Source organism: Azolla caroliniana, unplaced genomic scaffold, assembly GCF_043228905.1.
Source record: "Azolla caroliniana isolate FFs.n. ecotype wild unplaced genomic scaffold, voAzoCaro1.0.p SCAF_21, whole genome shotgun sequence".
Classification (NCBI taxonomy): Eukaryota; Viridiplantae; Streptophyta; class Polypodiopsida; order Salviniales; family Salviniaceae; genus Azolla; species Azolla caroliniana.
In genome coordinates, this window is record NW_028230456.1 from 5,478,567 (window position 1) to 5,496,929 (window position 18,363).

At 39.0% G+C, this 18,363-nt stretch overlaps 2 protein-coding genes across 2 annotated transcripts in view; one reads left to right on the plus strand and one right to left on the minus strand.

Annotated features, from left to right (window-relative positions):
* LOC147850477 (RNA-binding (RRM/RBD/RNP motifs) family protein) overlaps positions 1 to 12,228 on the minus strand; it is an 82,515-nt gene extending 70,287 nt beyond the window's left edge. The window contains exon 1 of the mRNA XM_087336112.1: positions 12,219 to 12,228. The gene's annotated coding sequence lies outside the window, so the exon portion shown is untranslated. The remainder of the gene's footprint in view (positions 1 to 12,218) is intronic.
* LOC147850483 (leucine-rich repeat extensin-like protein 6) lies at positions 10,509 to 14,205 on the plus strand. Its single transcript, XM_087336110.1, has one exon. It carries the CDS (start codon positions 10,634 to 10,636, stop codon positions 12,539 to 12,541), a length of 1,908 nt encoding a protein of 635 aa, XP_087192236.1. The 5' UTR covers positions 10,509 to 10,633; the 3' UTR covers positions 12,542 to 14,205.
* Positions 14,206 to 18,363: the final 4,158 nt, after the last annotated feature.

Genomic DNA, 18,363 nt, shown 5'->3' on the forward strand with positions numbered 1-18,363 from the left:
GTGAGTGGCAATAATTAGCAATATTGCATAGGTATAACTTCACTCATTCTTAAAATCCTTGTCCATTATTATGTGAACACTACTTTTGCGATATCCGTATCACTTGTTTTCAAACAGGGAAATAAACAAGTTTGTATCAACCTTTCTTGGGAGATATGGTTGTTGTTTGTTTCTTTTTACAATATTATGGTGCACCACAATACATATTGTTGCACAAGAAAGAAGAAAAATGACATGTAAGACTGTGATTGAAAGAAACAAGCCCACTAAAATTGACACCAATGTAAGGCCGAATTTCAATTTGAAAAAGAAATTACCATCCTTTAGCATTAAGAGAGTTTTCTACTCTTAGCACTAGGGCAAAAATTCCTTGAAGTCATTTCAATTTCTAGAATCTAGATTGAGTTAGAGTGACTTCATGAACTATGCGTTGTAAGAGCTACACAATTTATCAAATTATGGAAACAAACTTGGGAAAAACACACTAGTCATTAACTTTTTGAAACAACAATAAGGTTGTGTGCCATAAACCTTATTTGAACCACAACAAACCTTTGGTTGCATGCAAGATGGAGGAGGAGAAGGCGATGGAGATGAAGATGGAAGTGGGGACGGTCTGGACAATTGCAATCAAGAGATGTTTGAGTTCAACTTGTGATCTTTATCAAGTATTTGGGTTCTCCTTCAATTACCAAGTGTTTGTCATGTCTTCCACAACATTGGCAACATATTTATCCTCGATTTTCTAATATGACATGTGAACATTGTGTGGTTGGGAATTTCTCACTACTAATATAATACATTGATGAGAAAAACAAAATATGTGGGTGTGTGTCATCACGTAATTGCACCGTAAGGATGGATTGTCATTGCATTGCATATCAGTTAAACTAACTCTCGTGTCATTTTTGGACATGCTTGCTGGTTTCCACTAGGTTTACTTCATGTGGGAGCTACAAGAATAGATCCTTGTAATTATGTTGTTTTCAAAGCAATACGAAAATGTCGTCGCTTTTTGGTATGCTTTGGGTGGATTCTCTTCCACTACTGTAATATCTCACACATGACTACGTGGTTCCATACTCTCTCTTGTCTCTCTTTACCTTTTTATCTGACATAAAAAATCAATCAAACAAAAGTGATGCTCCTTCCACATTAAGGTTTTGCTTTGCAGGGTACTTATGTGCACAAAATGTTGGAGATCACGAAGAATAACAAGGAAAACATTGCTTCATCTTCCATAGAATCTGAATGGACCTTGTAGGTTCAAGGGCATATGATTGGAGAAATACAACTTTTATATCCTTAGTTGGAGCGTGGAGATTGTGTGACAACTTCAAAAACTCAGCAAAATTTAGTCCTACGATAAAGGTTGCACAAATGGAATAAAACTTACAAGGACCTACATGTATGATTGCTTGCCCCCTAGAAAAGAACGCAATTTCACTTTAAATCTAGAATTTGGTTAACCTGATGTTTTTCCATCAAAGAGAATGTTTAAATTTATATCGAAATCTTGAACATGTTGTGGTTCTGATTACGAAATTGATTTGTATCACACAGTCATTGATCTCACTCGAACAACATTCTTTTGTTCATATGAATTTGATTTCATTTATGTGATACATCGTTATTATTTCTTGCTTTTCACACGTGTGTTGGTGTCAGATAAATAATTCAATTGAATTTTAATGTCTTTAAGTAAGATTGCATTTGGCGAGATCAAAGAATACCTCCACATTCCAATTGATAGCAAGTACATACTTTCATCTACTAAGAAGGTGAGACAATGCACATGTCTCAACTTTCATGGAAACGAAGAGCACCATAACATTGGTGGCTTCTCTAATGTTAATTTGAGATTAGAAACCTACATAGAGATCCTAGACATATCACATATCACCTAAAGCAATGATTCCAAACTTAGAACCGTGTAATACTTTTGCATTTTTTTTTCTTTGATAGTAAGTGAAGTGACATGAAGACTTTAAATGTTCGACAAAGTCGTCATCATAACACCTACATCAACAAAAAATGTACCAAAGAAACGTAGTTGAAATTTGTAAATGAGATACCCAATCTCTTCGAAGTGGTTATAAAAGATGTCTTTGTAAGTATGAAATTTGGTATGTTTAGGTGATTTCAATATTATCTCTTGATCTGCTTACATATTTTATCCATGACACATTGGATCACAAGTATTGAGGCAATCACTTTGAAGTCAATGTATGCTCACATATTCTATAAGGGTTGTATGGATACATGCGTCGGGTGTTTAAAGTACTCTATATTAAACATTGGTTGAGGTACTTGCACATTCATAGAGAGTCGGGCCTTTCAAAGGCTATACACAATGTCGGATGTAGCTTTATGGCAATCACTTTTAAGGTCACTATACATTCACCATACCTTATTAGAAATTAAATTTTGTCATGCATTGACACATTTTCTTCAATATATTGTATATGCACATGCCATGTACATGATAAATGGGTTTACAATGGAAAGGCTCAAAAAAAGTGACTTCATTAAAGTTTTCAACATATGATGACATGACGACTTTTGTTATTCATGAATTATATGGCTTGAAGGCAACATCTATCTACAATGATATTTTGATTCAACCACGTCGAAGACAAAGTTACCATGCCATGTAAGGTTTGAATCCAAAGTTCAAAGCATGGTGAAGCCATAATGATATTGTTGGATGTGGAGAAAGGGAGATTACATCACATCTAAATCACAATGTGTTCGTAATGTCTGATCATTTGCTCTCACAATACTTCATTTTACCATCGACAGATGCCTAAGCTCCTCTTATTCTAGGCAAGACTACTTGCGGATTAAAACTTATAAAGGTTTAAATAAAGTGAAGTTTGCAAATAAGCTACCTAGTTCCACACTACATCAATAAACATAACTCTAATGTTTTGACCATTTCCGGGTGAGAGATCTCCCTCCACCGCCATGGTAATGTAAACGTATTGATAAAGACATAGTGTAGCATCTCATATCTTATCATCCTTGTATGTGGTCTCGACCACATTATTTGTAAATAACGAACAATTGAATGCATAACAAAATTTCCGATGCATTGCTTCTAATTATGCATGTGTCAATGGATTATGAATTAACTTATAAAGATAAAATGTGGAAGAGAGAGGAGTTTGAAAACCCAAATACAAGTAGGTAATTAGAATGAAGATAAATGTTTTGTTGGTTCAATTTTTCTAATAGAATGCCAAATGTTTTTCTTTATTAAGCATAGAGAAGCATTTCCCTTTTTCATTAGAAATATTATGATATCCCTACACAGAAATAGGGGATGAGGCTAGGAAAAAGGAGATAAATACATCTCTTTCCACCTAATGGAAATGGGTCTTCAAGGAGATGTCTCGTTTGACAAACATACATAATGTTTATTCAATTTGCCCTTTAGTGTGAATCCGACATTTATGAACATTGGTTGTTCAAAAGTATATATATTTCATCGTACATTATGACTAGCATAGGCGAATAGTGAAGATAAAAAAGGTTACAAGTGGTCGTATACTCATTGATAGTACTGTGAATAATTTTACAATGGGCCATAACTATTATGAAGGGAAATTTATGGGAAGCGACATCACTCTCTAACACACACACTCGTAATGAATGGACAAAACTTTCATAGGATGTATTTAACATGCCAAACGCACGAGAAGTCCACAAGCATAATGTACTGTAAATTAGTTAAGATATAATCACGAGATAGTACACATTAAGCAACCAAGATAGAGCCAAAAGAATGTCACCGACGTTGTTCACATGATTGGGGTCCTATTCACTCCACCTATTGGCCAGCCTTTTTTTCTCTAGGTGTATTGATATGATTTATGGATCTCAAAAGCAAGAAGAACATATAGCCCAAAAGTCATGGAGTGCTATGTATGCGTGCATAACACACACATACATTATCGTCATCATATAATATTAGGGAGCGCATTCATATGATCCATTGTTGACGCACAATCAACTCTACACATGAAGCTTGAGCCACAAACAAATGTTGGTGCAACCTAAAAAGGCATCGATGTTGAAACACCTCCACCAATAGTAAACCATCTGGAAAATAGGCATAAATGTCACAATATGCAACATAAATATTGAGGTATTTGTGAATGTTTAAGTAGATACTTACCTATCAACTCCTTGAAATTCATAAAAGTGCCCAAGTGATCGGTGAGAAAGGATGGTTATCGCGAACTTACATGGACATATTAAGATTTTTGGAAATAAATAGCTAACCAAGTAAACTAACTCGATCAAATGTGGCCCTCATTGTTTGTGAAAATAATCACATTACGTGAAAAATAAATGGCAAGTTCAATCTATTCTTTATGTCGTTTTCATAACTTAAAGCATAGAGTTGAATATTGCCAAAAAGGTGTTGGAATGGTTGTTTAAAACATAGCAATTGGCATGCTATTTGCAATAAAATTCGAGCTAGTTTGGATTGTCATGGTAGTGGTAAACCGACTTTATGTGACACGTGGACGGATAACTATAATTATCGTAAGACATGTTCTTGTACCCATTAGTTTTGCATTATTAGAGTTGGTTGACACGAACATTAACTCATTTCATAGGAAGTAGAGGAGCGCGTGCTTGTTATTTTGACAATCATGATTATTTTGTAGTGAAAATCATAATATAATTTGAACAATAACCAATATTAGGTGACATTAGTTCTCGAATAAAAATTCACTCCACTATCCGGCACGAAATAGATCACTACATACCTACATCCATATAATATATAATCAATGGAAATGCTTCATGCTTACTCGTAATGAGCACACGTTGCTAGGGTGTTGAATGTATCAATTAGAATAATCCATGTTAAATGATGCAATAATTTAAACGACTTTTCTTGAGCAAGGCCATAGGACGTGTGATTATTTCTTGCTACAAAATTGGCCTTTTGCATTAGAGGACCAAAGTATTCAGATCTAGAATAAAGTTATACGTATGATGATAAAGGTTTCCAACTCATCGATTTTCAAACTCAACCAAAGAAAACGTAAATGATATTGGAAAAAAATATTTTCTTTCTCTATATTTAATTCATTGGTGTGTGTGGGTTTAGAATAGTGTTCACACAACCTAATTTGGTAGTTGAACACAAATGAGTGCATCCTAGATGGATCCTTTGCACATTGGTTGAAACCACAAAATACATTGAGAAAGACGATTTTCAAAACTTGCGAGCCAAGGTGAACCATATACACCTCTCGAGCCTTGTTCGATTGGGGTTAACACAACCAAGTGTAATGTGAGAAAGCATAATGAGTGTCTCTTGAACCAAGAGGAGACACTTTAATGCGTGCTCGATGACATTAAATATAACGTAAACATGATTAGAACCCATATATACCCTCGAAAGGGTCTCAAAATATCCACTACATCCTTTCATTTTGCCTCTTTAACTTTAGGAGAAATAGGCTTTAACCAACCAGAAAGCATCGTGTTTCTTTTTGTTAATGTTTTTTTATACATTTTTTTTTTTATATGTACTCTTGCAAAGCTGTTACATATGCACTACTACTTTGGCTCAAACTTACTCTAATTACGTGTGCGACACATCTCCTGTTTCAACACACTCTAACTTGCTTCAACTAGGCTAAAGCATAATAGATAATTTGTCCATGTTTTTTGTTCAAGTTGTGTCGTTGTCTAGGGTAACATTCTCTCTCTCTCTCTCTCTCTCTCTCTCTCTCTCTCTCTCTCTCTCTCTCTACATCTCAAGAATTAAGCTAACTCTAATTGACCGGAGGAACATTTCATGCATGTGTTCCAAGGGTTGGATTACACTCGTTTGCAACTTGTCCTTTAAATCCTACCATGTGAATATGTATTTTTCTCAATTACATATTACTATTTGTATATGGATTTTGAAAATTGGTACTTTGTGTCAAAAAGGAAACATACATGACCATTCACCATATACACATAGATGTTTTCTTTTAGGATAGAAGAACTGAGGTGCTTCGAGAGTGATTTCCCAATCATTAGATCAACCAACGTCCCGACAGATTCCATATTGGTCTAAAACCACTGGGAATGGCCTTAAAAGATGCAATATAGGGCCATAGGTTTTATGTTTGAACAAGAGAGAAGAATAAAAGGTGCTAACATGCCTCTGCTTTGTGATTGTAATTTGTTCCTAGATTGACTCTTACTTATCCCAATGCCATTTTTCAGCATGAGGATGATAGTTTCTTGTGGGATTTATCGAGTTGTGTTCATGACAGAAGATTCCACCAAGCTGTTCTAGAGAAATGAGAAACTAATCGTTCTCAAAACGAGGATCAAAGTGTATCGTATATACATTTTGCACTTTAACATTCATATATCCCATTTGTAAAGGGAGAGTAGTACATGTCATGTATTCGGTTACATACATGTGAAAGTATACGACACACATAACAAAAAACAAGTACCATTTTTCTTTGAAATTTTGAATACATTTGAAATCCCCTATTCTCAATATTGCAAAATCATTATCGGAATGTTAGTTACACCTCATATAAAGTAACTAGCTTGACTTTTAAAATGGTTTTTTGGCGGGATAAATTTGACCCCAATGGCAAACGAGAGAGCACATTGCTTGCATAAAGCATTCATTGAATTGTTGAACTACAAAAGAGACAACTAATTCAACAAAAACCATATAAATTCTATGAGATCTAATAAAATACATAGGAATTACTACACAAGGGTGGAATCATGGATCTATCCAAGGGGGAGACTATTCTCTCGCAAGGGGCATCCGTTGATAAAGTCTTTTCTTAGCTTGAAACAAGACACATGGGAGCTTTGTTGCAAGATGCACATTCTGACTTGTAACTCCAAGGCAAGGAACACAATGATGTGAAGGTTTCAACAACTTGCAATATTAGTGTATAGAAAGGCCGATTTCAAATGAGCAAAACCCAAATCTTGAAAATCTATGTATTCATTGCTATGAAGTGGCTAATCCCAACTTTTGTGCAAACTTCTTCATTGCTCGATATGAGCTCGAGCATGTGATTCAAAGGCAAGGTTTGTTGTTACACTTGCCCATCCTTTGTCGATGGTTACGCGACCATGTGACTCAAAGGCAAGGTTTATTGTAACAACTTGCGAAATAAATATTTATGAGGTGACCTATCTTAGGAAATGGGGGCCAATGTTTACTGTGGAAAATGCTACAATTTCATTACTTTTCCCCAAAATAAATAATTATGAGGTAACCTATTTCCCATGAGAATTGCTAAGAATTTCATGCCACGGAACTTCAATTTTTTTGAAAGAATGAATAACAAAATCTCCCACCAAATCGCAAAAAACTTCAATGCTTTAGAGATATTGGCATATAGTGGTTTATGGTTTAAACTTGTTGAAGCCATGACATCATAGAATCCTTGTTGATAGACTCAACAAAAAATTAATGTGAATGTCTTGCTACCCTTAGGTTCTTGGACATTGTCGAGTTGACTTATACCCCTCATATTCACAAAAATCTCAAAATACATAAACCCTAAACCCCATTAATTTGTGATTGAATCTATTGAATGCACCATTACGATCTATCTTTCACGACTTTCTTGAATGCAATAGAGTGACCTCTTTGGCATAGCAAGTAGTTAATATGGCCATAAAAGGCAGCATCATTTAGAGTAAATAGATACATTGCCTGATCGTGGTCTCCTCTTGTCATTATATCTCAACTCAAGTTCAAGAATGCATAATACGAACATCATCAACTTGAGGTAAGGCCAGAATCACATTGAGTCAACCAATAATAAAAAATGAAAACTTAAAGAAACCGACTTCCCAGTTTAAACAAGAGATGATCAACTAATTTTGAGAGATTAATTTGTTAAGCAATATGCAATGTTGTTGAACTGGGGCTATATATCACGTCAAAGATTAGAAGAAGTATTTTATGCTCATATTCCGATCCATTTCTTGTTATAAAGGTCCAAATGATACTCATTTATGTCCATACTACTTTAGAGCTCAACGATAAGTTTTCTCTCTCGACTCTTCTCTCCCTCTCTCTCTCTCTCACACACACGCACGCACACACACACACACACACACATTGTAGTTAGTTTCCGAATGGTTATATCGTCATTTGTGATGGCCCTGGAACTCAATGAGACAATAACAAAATACTGTTTGGGGTGGAGGGGAGGGTTGGGTTTGATTAAGTGACCTAAAGATTGATTATAGAGATAAGGGTGTAATGAAACGCCTTGGGAAATAGAAAAAGATGACAAGAAAAATGTGTGTGTGCACATGGAAGGTTGCATTGCGCGCCAAATTGTATTTGAGGGCCCAAAAAAAAAGGGAAGAAATAAAAAGAGTAAAGAAAATTGGAAGAAAAGGAACAATGGAAAAAGAAGAAGAAGAAGAAAACACAAGCCAATAAGAGAGAGAGAGAGAGAGGCAAATAAATGAACAAAGAAAAATATAGAAAAAGAGAGAAGAGAAAAAGGTTACCCAAAAAAAGGGAAAAAACAAGAGCAAAGAAATTTGGAGAACATGGGCTTGGGGAAGAAGGGGGAGAGTTCGGATCCCACCGGGGAAAGGGGCCATAGTCCCCAAGACAAGGACATGGGGTGCGTATGTCTCGAACAAGTTTGGAGATGGCCGGATCGAGTGGGGGCAATGTATATCTATGTGTGTGTGAGGTTCCAAGTTCGATAATACGCCGGAAGGCGACAAATGTATATCTGTCTATGTATGTTGTGTGAATCTTGGCATATGACAAAAGATGTGCAAAAGTTGTGGCATGCCGGGGGGAATGTGCGAAAAAAGTCTTCTCTTGAGTGAGGCTCCGAATGTGTATCTCCAAATGTGTATACATACATACATGCATACATACATATGTATATATATAGTCTTTACGCCTTAATTTTGATCGAGCCTGTGGGGTTGGGGGTTAAAAGCCGATTGTGATCCGGTAAGAGAAAAGAAGAAGAAGAAGAGAAAAGGTGTGCCCACACGGTTTTGTTTGGGTGGTGGTGGTGGAGTGGAGAGAAACATGGGAGAATAAAATACATACATACATATAGTGAGAGACTGTAATTGCTGTAGTAGTAGTAGTAGTAGAGTAGTGGAGAGTAATAGGGGAAGCACCTCTCTCTTTCATGGGCCAATTTTGGTCTTAGAAGATGTTAATATATCTTTCTTTCTTTCTTTCTCTCTCTCTCTTATTTGCGCACGTGTCAAACCATCAAATGTCCGTGTTCATACGCCTCCTTTTCTCTCTTTCTCTCCCACGATGTATTAGTACAATGGTAAGGCTTCAATTTATCCAATTTTGGTCTTAGAAGACGTTAATATATCTTTCTCTCTCTCTCTCTCTTTATTGTTTATATGTTTGGAGCCAGGTCACCTCTCGCTAATAGCAAGCTGGCATACGCAATACGCATACGCATATACGCGTATAAGTTGTAGTAATAATAGACAAAAACAAAGGAATCACACACGCTATACATATACATATACCAATTATCATATACGTACATAGATAGACAAAAAAGAAAGAAAGATGTATTAACGTCTTCTAAGACCAAAATTGGCATACCAATTATCGTATACACACAGACGGGACACAAGCTCATTCATTTTACACATACGAGACATACATACAAACAACACGTACAATGCATATGTACACACACATACGGTACATACATACATATGCATACATACAATACGTACATATTTACATATACATATACATATATACATACATATACACACACACACACATATATACATACATATACATTACATATACATTACATATACATTACATATACATATACATATACATATACATATACATATACAGACATACATATATGTATACATCATAGTGATCACACACATACACACACAGCTCATCCATGAAAGCTGGCATACATAATACAGAATCTAGATAGATATATACTACAAACATACATACATAGATCAGGTGTTGACCTCTGTATGTATCATGTATGTATGTATAATGTATGTATGTGTGTGTGTGTGTGTGATCATCCCCTCCTTCAAAGAGTGGGCCATCCATCCATGTAGAATCCATAAGCTGAGCATGCATGCATGCATGCATTCATCCACTGATTCTCTCTCTCTCTCTCTCTCTCTCTCTACCCCTACTTATTTAGAGACAAACAGAGAACTTATCTCTGACAACCTTCATATCTCTCCTTCCTTCCTTCCCTTTTCTATACCAAGCAAGCATTCTAAGAAAAGGCTGCTGCTGCTTGCTACCCTCCTCTCTCTCTTGACAGTTTTCTTCCTCTGTAACTCTCTCTCTCTCTCTCTCTCTCTCTCTGTTTCATCTTCTTCTTGATCCATAACTGACTCTTTTTTGCTTGCTTCACAGAAGAATTAACACAAATCGAGGGCCATAATACCCTTCCATATACAACAACACAACACACACACTCAACACACACACACACACACACACATAAGTACAGAGTGAAACTCACACCTCACATCTCATCTTCCTGCTTTCAAGCAGTGGTATCAACGCAAGTGCAGGAGATGGTAGTGATTTAATGCAACTCGCGGATTTGCATTACTTAACATGAGCACAATGCTTCGGATTTGTGTCTTCTTCTTCCTCTTCTTCTTCTTCGCGTTCTCGCAGCTGCCGCCTTCTTCTTCGTCTACTTCGGCTACTTCGGCTTCTTCGGCTTCTTCGACTTTGCTGCACACGATCGATGAGCTATGGATACAAGAGCAGCAGAGGCTCCACATACAGCAGCACTACCACCACCATCACCATCATCATCATGATGAAGCAGCTGGAGCAGGAGGAGTAAGACGAATGATCCTAGATTCTTCTTCTTATTCTCCATCACCACCACCATCATCATCATCTGGTACAACAGTTTTCTACCAAGGCCTGGAGTTCGATAACCCTCGCCTCCGCGATGCCTACATTGCTCTGCAGGCATGGAAGAGAGCCATATACTCAGACCCATACAACGTGACAGGGTCATGGGTAGGGGATGATGTGTGTGTCTACCATGGGATCTACTGTGCCGATGCATTGGACGATCCTTGCTTGGAGGTTGTGGCAGGGATCGATCTCAACCACATGGACATCGCTGGATACCTCCCTGAAGAGCTAGGGTTACTCACAGATCTAGCCCTAATCCATCTCAATTCCAACAGGTTCTGCGGCATCCTGCCATTGAGCTTCCAGAAGCTGAAGCTCCTGTTCGAGCTCGACCTCTCCAACAACAGATTCGTGGGGGGTTTCCCCAAGGTCACACTCACCCTGCCATCGCTCAAATTCTTGGACCTTCGCTTCAACGATTTCGATGGGCCCATACCTGCCGACCTGTTCCAGAAGGATCTGGATGCCATCTTCATCAACAACAACCGATTCAGCACAGGGATCCCGCCTACCCTAGCCCTCTCTCCTGTCTCGGTCCTTGTCATCGCCAACACGCACCTCTCCGGCTGCCTCCCCGACGGCCTCGGCGGCATGAGCTCCAACCTCAACGAGCTCATCCTCCTCAACAACAACCTCTCTGGCTGCCTTAACCCTAGCATTGGCCAGCTCTCCGGCCTTACCGTCTTGGACCTCAGCTCCAACCACCTCTCCGGCCCCCTCCCCGAGACCCTCGCCTTGCTCGACAACCTCCAGCAGCTCAACGTCGCCCACAACCGCTTCTCCGGCGACGTCCCCCCCGAGATATGCGCTCTCCCTGACCTCCAGAACTTCAGCTTCTCCGGGAACTTCTTCCGCGAAGAGGCCGCGAACTGCCTGGCTCTGCCCAGCCTCGGCTCCGCGTTCTCCGACGCGGGGAACTGCATCTCGGGCAGGCCGGCGCAGCGACCGGCGGCCGATTGCGCGGCCGAGGCCGCGTCCGAGAAGAAGTGTGATGAGATTGTGTGTGCATTGGCATCACCACCATCTCCAACTCCATCTCCTCCATCTCTATCTCCTCCTCCTCCTCCACCACCACCACCACCACCACCACCATCTCCATCCCCACCTCCACCATCTCCATCTCCTCCTCCTCCATCACATTCCCCCCCTCCTCCTGAATTGTCGCCGCCTACGCCATCACCGATCTCTCCATCCCCGACCCCTCCGCATCACCACCACCACCACCATCACCATCACTCAAATGCACCACCACCACCACCACCATCACCTCCTCCTCCTTCTCCTCCTCCATCGCCACCTCCTCCATCGCCACCACCTCCTCCACCATCACCTCCTCCCCCTCCACCATCACCTCCTCCCCCTCCTCCCTCACCTCCTCCCCCATCGCCACCTCCTCCTCCCCCATCGCCTCCCCCGCCTCCCCCATCTCCTCCTCCTCCCCCTCCATCGCCTCCCCCTCCCTCCCCCCCACCTCCATCTCCCTCACCCCCCCCGCCATCGCCTCCTCCTCCGTCTCCCCCTCCTCCGTCCCCTCCCCCTCCCCCGTCTTGCCCACCTCGCCGACACCACAATCGCCCCCCTCGCAATTAACCCGACTCTCTCTCTCTCTCTCTCTCTCTCTCTCCCCCCCTCTTCCCCTCCCCTCCTCCCAATTCTAACTGATTCCTAACCCAACACCACACCTACACTCTTGTGGAAGGGGGGAGCTGGCCTCGGCTCTTCTCTTGCGCCTCTTCGCCCACCGGATTCATCCATCTCCTTCCCCCCCCCTACTTCGAATCGAATCGAATCGAATCGATCCGGCTTAAATTCCCTAATTCACATTTGCTTGAAATTCCCTAATTCACATTTGCTTAAAATTCCCTAATTCACATTGGCTTAAAATTCCCTAATCCACATTCGCCTCGCCTCGCCCTGCCTCACCGATCCCTCCCCTCCCCATCCCCCTCTCTCAATCCTTGGCATTCAGATCTCATAAATCCCAATCCCTATCTAATCATATATACAATTCCTTCACTTGGTTTCTTTGCATCCTCATTCCAGGGAGGGAACTCAGTTGTTTCAGTTCATTGCAGCTACATAGTTTTTATCTCTGGCGGTGCCGCCGTGGCCGCGGCCGCGGCCGAAGAACTGACAGTGACACTCCCAGATGCCGAAAAGCAAGAAAAATAAAAAAAAAGCAAATGTTGAAAAGCAACATAGAGGTCTGGTTCCCCTCCTCCTCCCTTAACATCCTATAATTATCATCACATACCCCACTCCTTTCTCCTTCCCCACACCATCTTCATCATTCATCCTCTTCATCATTCAACAAGACATACACAGTCCTTTCCTATTGCCTATTTTCTTCTCCTTCCTTTTCCCCTTTCCCTCATTGGCTTTATTTTTATTCCTTTTCATACAGAATCAAAAAAGCAAAAAAAAAAAAACAAAGAAGCAATATATATATATATATTTATATATATACATACATACATACACATATGTATGCCCACTCTTTTATCTCTCTTTTCAATCAATCTCTTACAATATCCCAACCACCACCACCAGCAGCAGAAGAAGAGGAAGAAGAAGGAGGAAGAAGAAGAGGAAGGAAGAAAGAAGGAGAAAGTTATGAATACTTTTTATTTGATTTTATTTTGCCATTTGCCATCATATTAATTTGTTTTGAATTCAAGAATAATAGTGGTGCTTGAGTGCATACACACACACACACACATGCACACACAAATCCTTCTACCACCCTATTGGACATTTGATTACATGTATATTGGTATGATCCATCCATCTATCCATCCATGGCATACACTTGTTATGAGAAAAAGAAACAGATCTTAATGATTCCCTTTTGCATCGTGCGCTTTGGTCGCGAGATCGATTCGTCCCCCTATCGATCACACATACTCTCATTGCTGTTCTTCCTAAGAATGATCCATCCATCTGAATCGCTTTTGGGTCGATCCATCCACCTATTATCCGTCTATCGAACAATCATGCACTATCTCATTGTTCTTATTCCTTAGATCAATCCATTCACATTTCCGTCTATTGATCGATTGATCGATCATGTACTCTCTCATAATTTGGTCTTCCTCCTTATATCGATCCATTGACCGATCAATCGATCTCTATGGCTAGCTCCCACACACACTAGTTGGTATTCTTACTTATCCCCCCCCTCCTTCCTCTTCCAATGTCCTCTTTTTCATAAAGAAGAAGATTGTAATAGAATCATCATTTTTACATTTTTCAGCTATGGTATTATTACCCAATGTTTTTGATTTGAGAACTGTGGAAAGAAGAAGAAGAAGAAGAAGAAGAAGAAAGATGTCCTAAATATTATTTACCCAAAAAGACAATATATTAATATTATATATGTATTTTTTTCTACTCTTTATTTAATCAATCTAAGAAAAACTTTTTTTTTTTTTGCTTTTTTGATGCAAATCAATCAAAATAAAGCCCATTGAATCATGTGGTGATTCATGTGCTCCTAATGATGTAATGCTTCTCCCCTCCTTTTCAGAATCTGAAAGTTTTTGGGCTATGTATGCTTTATGGGTGCAGCAAATATTGCCCTGCATTCAATTGAAAATTATTATGTGGATGGAAAATTGTTGGTGTGGGTATCACATGCATGATGCATGGGATGATTGATTGATCAGGCTTTGGTGTTATTAACAAATAAATAACACAAGATGGCCACTATGCTAGTTCACATGGGAGGAAAGGGCCATTGGCCACCACACCACCCCCTACACAAGCAAAAGGAAAGGGTTGATGGGACACCATATCCATCCCCATTGAAAGGATAAAAGTTGCCTCCCACCAAAGCCTGCACTTTCATTCATTCAATTGATTCATTAAAAATCTTTGCTTTTTGGCACACCATCATTAGTAATCAAAAACACCTAATGCTTTTGAAGAAAAGAAAGTTATTAGTATATATGTACATATGTGTGAATGAATGAATGTATGTAATTGGCCATTAGCTTGGGATGGTGACTAGAGTTGCATCGATCACATCACCACCGAAGACCCATTTTCTTAACATTGTTGTCCCCTCGAGTATTGCCCAACCAATAAATAAACCAATAAATAATGCTTCGATCGGAGCATGGGGATATGTATCGAAAATTATTTGCACTCTCCATGTGTGAAATGGTTTTTGTTCTATAGCTTGCATTGTTTCTCACAACTTTTTGTCTTGTAAGCGTGGTTATTTAGATGGATTAGTGGAAATGATTACATGGATTAATCTCAAATCCACACAAGACCTCCCTATAGATATTGAAAACTAGTATTTATGGGATTCTGAAGAAGAACCCTTTTTTGGACACTCACTAACCATAACCTCTAAATCCTCTAGATACACATGTGACAAGAACCTAACATTATTTATGTAATTTCGAGTCACCAACTCGAACTTCTTGATGTAACACACGGACAAGGGCGAAAAGAAAGGATGTAGGTATCAATTGATGAAATTACATTACTTCATCCTCTATGATTCCGACAATTCTTCTAGTCGACAACCTTGACATTCATTATTTGTAACATGGATATTTACATAAATTGTGTCCATTTCAATTTTGTAATCATATGAGACTGATTGTCATCCAATTAGTATTGGGTCATTCGGAACTATTCATGAGAGAACTCTCTCCTTGGATGAATGAATTGTCTATGTATCATTTACAAATTGAAGCATGGTTCATCACATATAATAATCTCCTCCACTCAACATGCTTCGGTGCAGGCCTTGCAAGGACAAGCCATCCCCACCTTTACTTAATTTTCCTTGTTCTTGTAATGTTTTGTTTATTCTTGATTGTATCTTTGACAACATCACATCAATTGTAGAATTAGTTTATGGGAATCCTAATGCTAGCCACTTCCCACTTCTAATACTTATATTTTATGTCTCGACCTACTTTAGGTGCTGGTAGTTTATTACAACAACTCCATTTTACTAGTTTGTGAATGTTCAAGATTCATAAAAAACTTTAAGCCTTTTCAAATGTGACAATTTGTAGAACTTAGGGCCCTTGGTACAAACCAAAATGTAAGGTTTTTCTCTTGGCACAAACAACAGGGTTATCTAAAGATTTTGTGAAGTTCAAACGTATATCGAGCAAGTTCATGTGATTCAAGGGTCAAAAGTCTGAACCTTTAAGTATGTGTACTTCTTTCAATATTACAAAACGGGAGACACCTTTCAAGTGAAAGTTTGTGTTTTGTTCATGTGTTATACATTCACATGAATTGGCGATATCGTTGTTAACCTACTCACAATGTCCTTATTGAGCGTACATATTATTATGAATCGAAATACTAATGATAAGCAATGAATATTTAGATTAAGAAGAGAATGGTTTAAGGGTGTAACCACACCGATCATCCCAAAGCGAAGGACAAGTGATGAACATAAACTATGCCTAGGTGTCCTAGACAATCGACTCTTACCTTATGTTGTACTTTGGATGTTGAGAAGACTGGATCTAAAAGAAGAAAGGTAAATTTGCGTCACCAATAAAATCTCAACATCATCTCAAGTTGCTAGTCTCTTTACATAGCCCCACACAAACTACCACTTGTCATAGGTCCTTATGGGTTTATCCCTGGTCTTAGTATAACTAGTTTACCATGAATCCTACCCGTAAACCATTAAAATTAGCTTTTGAATAGGCTCTTAAGATTATGCTTGGTTTTTCTATGCTTGGTGAAAGTTGTAAGTACGAGATATAAAAATTTCCTATATTACCTACTACTTGAATTTCCACACTAATTATTGGTGAAAGTGTGCCATTATTTCAATTCAAGTGTGAAATAAAGAATCTGGTGAATGTGAAAAATTCTGTTCTAAATGTTTTGTGAGCCATGGTATTCGAACCTGCATCTCTAGATTCCATGGATTTGGTGTTCTATTGTTGGGGGACACTCTAGCTCCGCATATGGTCATCCTACATTGTCCCAATCTGTTATAGGGGACCAACCATCATGGCCCCAAACCATTGTGGATGTATACAAAGCCCAAACGAAGGGACATGAAATAATAATGTGGACAAGCCCACACAAAGGAGCACATTGTTCCTTTGTGGGGAGGGGATATCATAGTAAGCCAATGAGCCTCATGGAGAGTTTTTGCACAATGCATCAGACCTCAAAATCATCGTGTAGAGAAACTGCATGAGGGGCCTACTTATCGTGTTGTAGCTATTGAACCATGTGTAAATGAAGAAAGTTGATGTCGTCATTTGAAGAACATGTAAATATATTGAAGACATACTCACACATGACACAAAACATAAAAGCACACATTAATACAAAGCACAATTAGTCACATGTACTATTCCACATTTATACCCATTAATTCACACACATAAATTAAGCCAAACACATACAAATCCCTTTCACTCATATATGCATCATACAAGTTCTCATTTAAGAAAACTTCCACATGTAGATGTGCAAATACACATGTCAAATCCGTACAAGTTAAATTGTGTGCATTGTGGCACATTAGACACATGCACTAATAGTCATTTAAAATAAAGAACACACTTTCGCATTCGACACACTTGTGCACCCATTCACACCCACATTCTCTGAAGGAAACTCAAGTGGTTAACCTTGACAAAATCATAATGGACCATCGTAGACCCCTTTTTCGATGGTTATGGACCTTGATTGTCCCTCTCACATTTCACACATGCATGGATGTCTTTGATAATGTGAATACATTTGGCGAACAAAAAGCTTAGACTATCGATGTGAACGTAGTGAAAAAATGTAAGATGAAAAACTAATGAGTTGGTTTATCAACGGCCAATACTACCTTATAAAACTTCCTAACTGTCAAGATGAGTATGTCTTTCTACAAAGCTTGTATGATGGTCATTGGTAATAATAACCTTAAAAGATTCCACCGTACTTTAGATGCTATTAACTGAAGAAAGATTGTTTGTAGCACCCACACACCCCAATTGGCTATGCAGTACACAAAAACATACCCACATGCCAAGGCCCTCATATGGGACATGAATGCCCACATTGATCATAATACTATTTGTGGTGGAGCCATTCATCATGCACCACCCAAACAACTATTGAAGGGTACTTAATGAGAGGTTTGGACAAGGGCCTTTGGTGGAGCATGATAAAATTCCACCTTGGGCAACTAGGTTGCCCTCACTAGGAATTTTACTTCGACATACTCCACGCCTTGGCAATATAGCATCGTGGTTGGTTGAACTAGAATACGACCATATGGTAGAGGTCTAAGTCAAGGAGGATTATCTAGCTTATAGACTTGATGAAATGGAAGTCAATTATGATCGAGAAAAAAGGTAATAAGGTCTTTTCTCCTTATGCGAAGGTAGATGCTAACATTTTCGTTGTACATGTTGCCG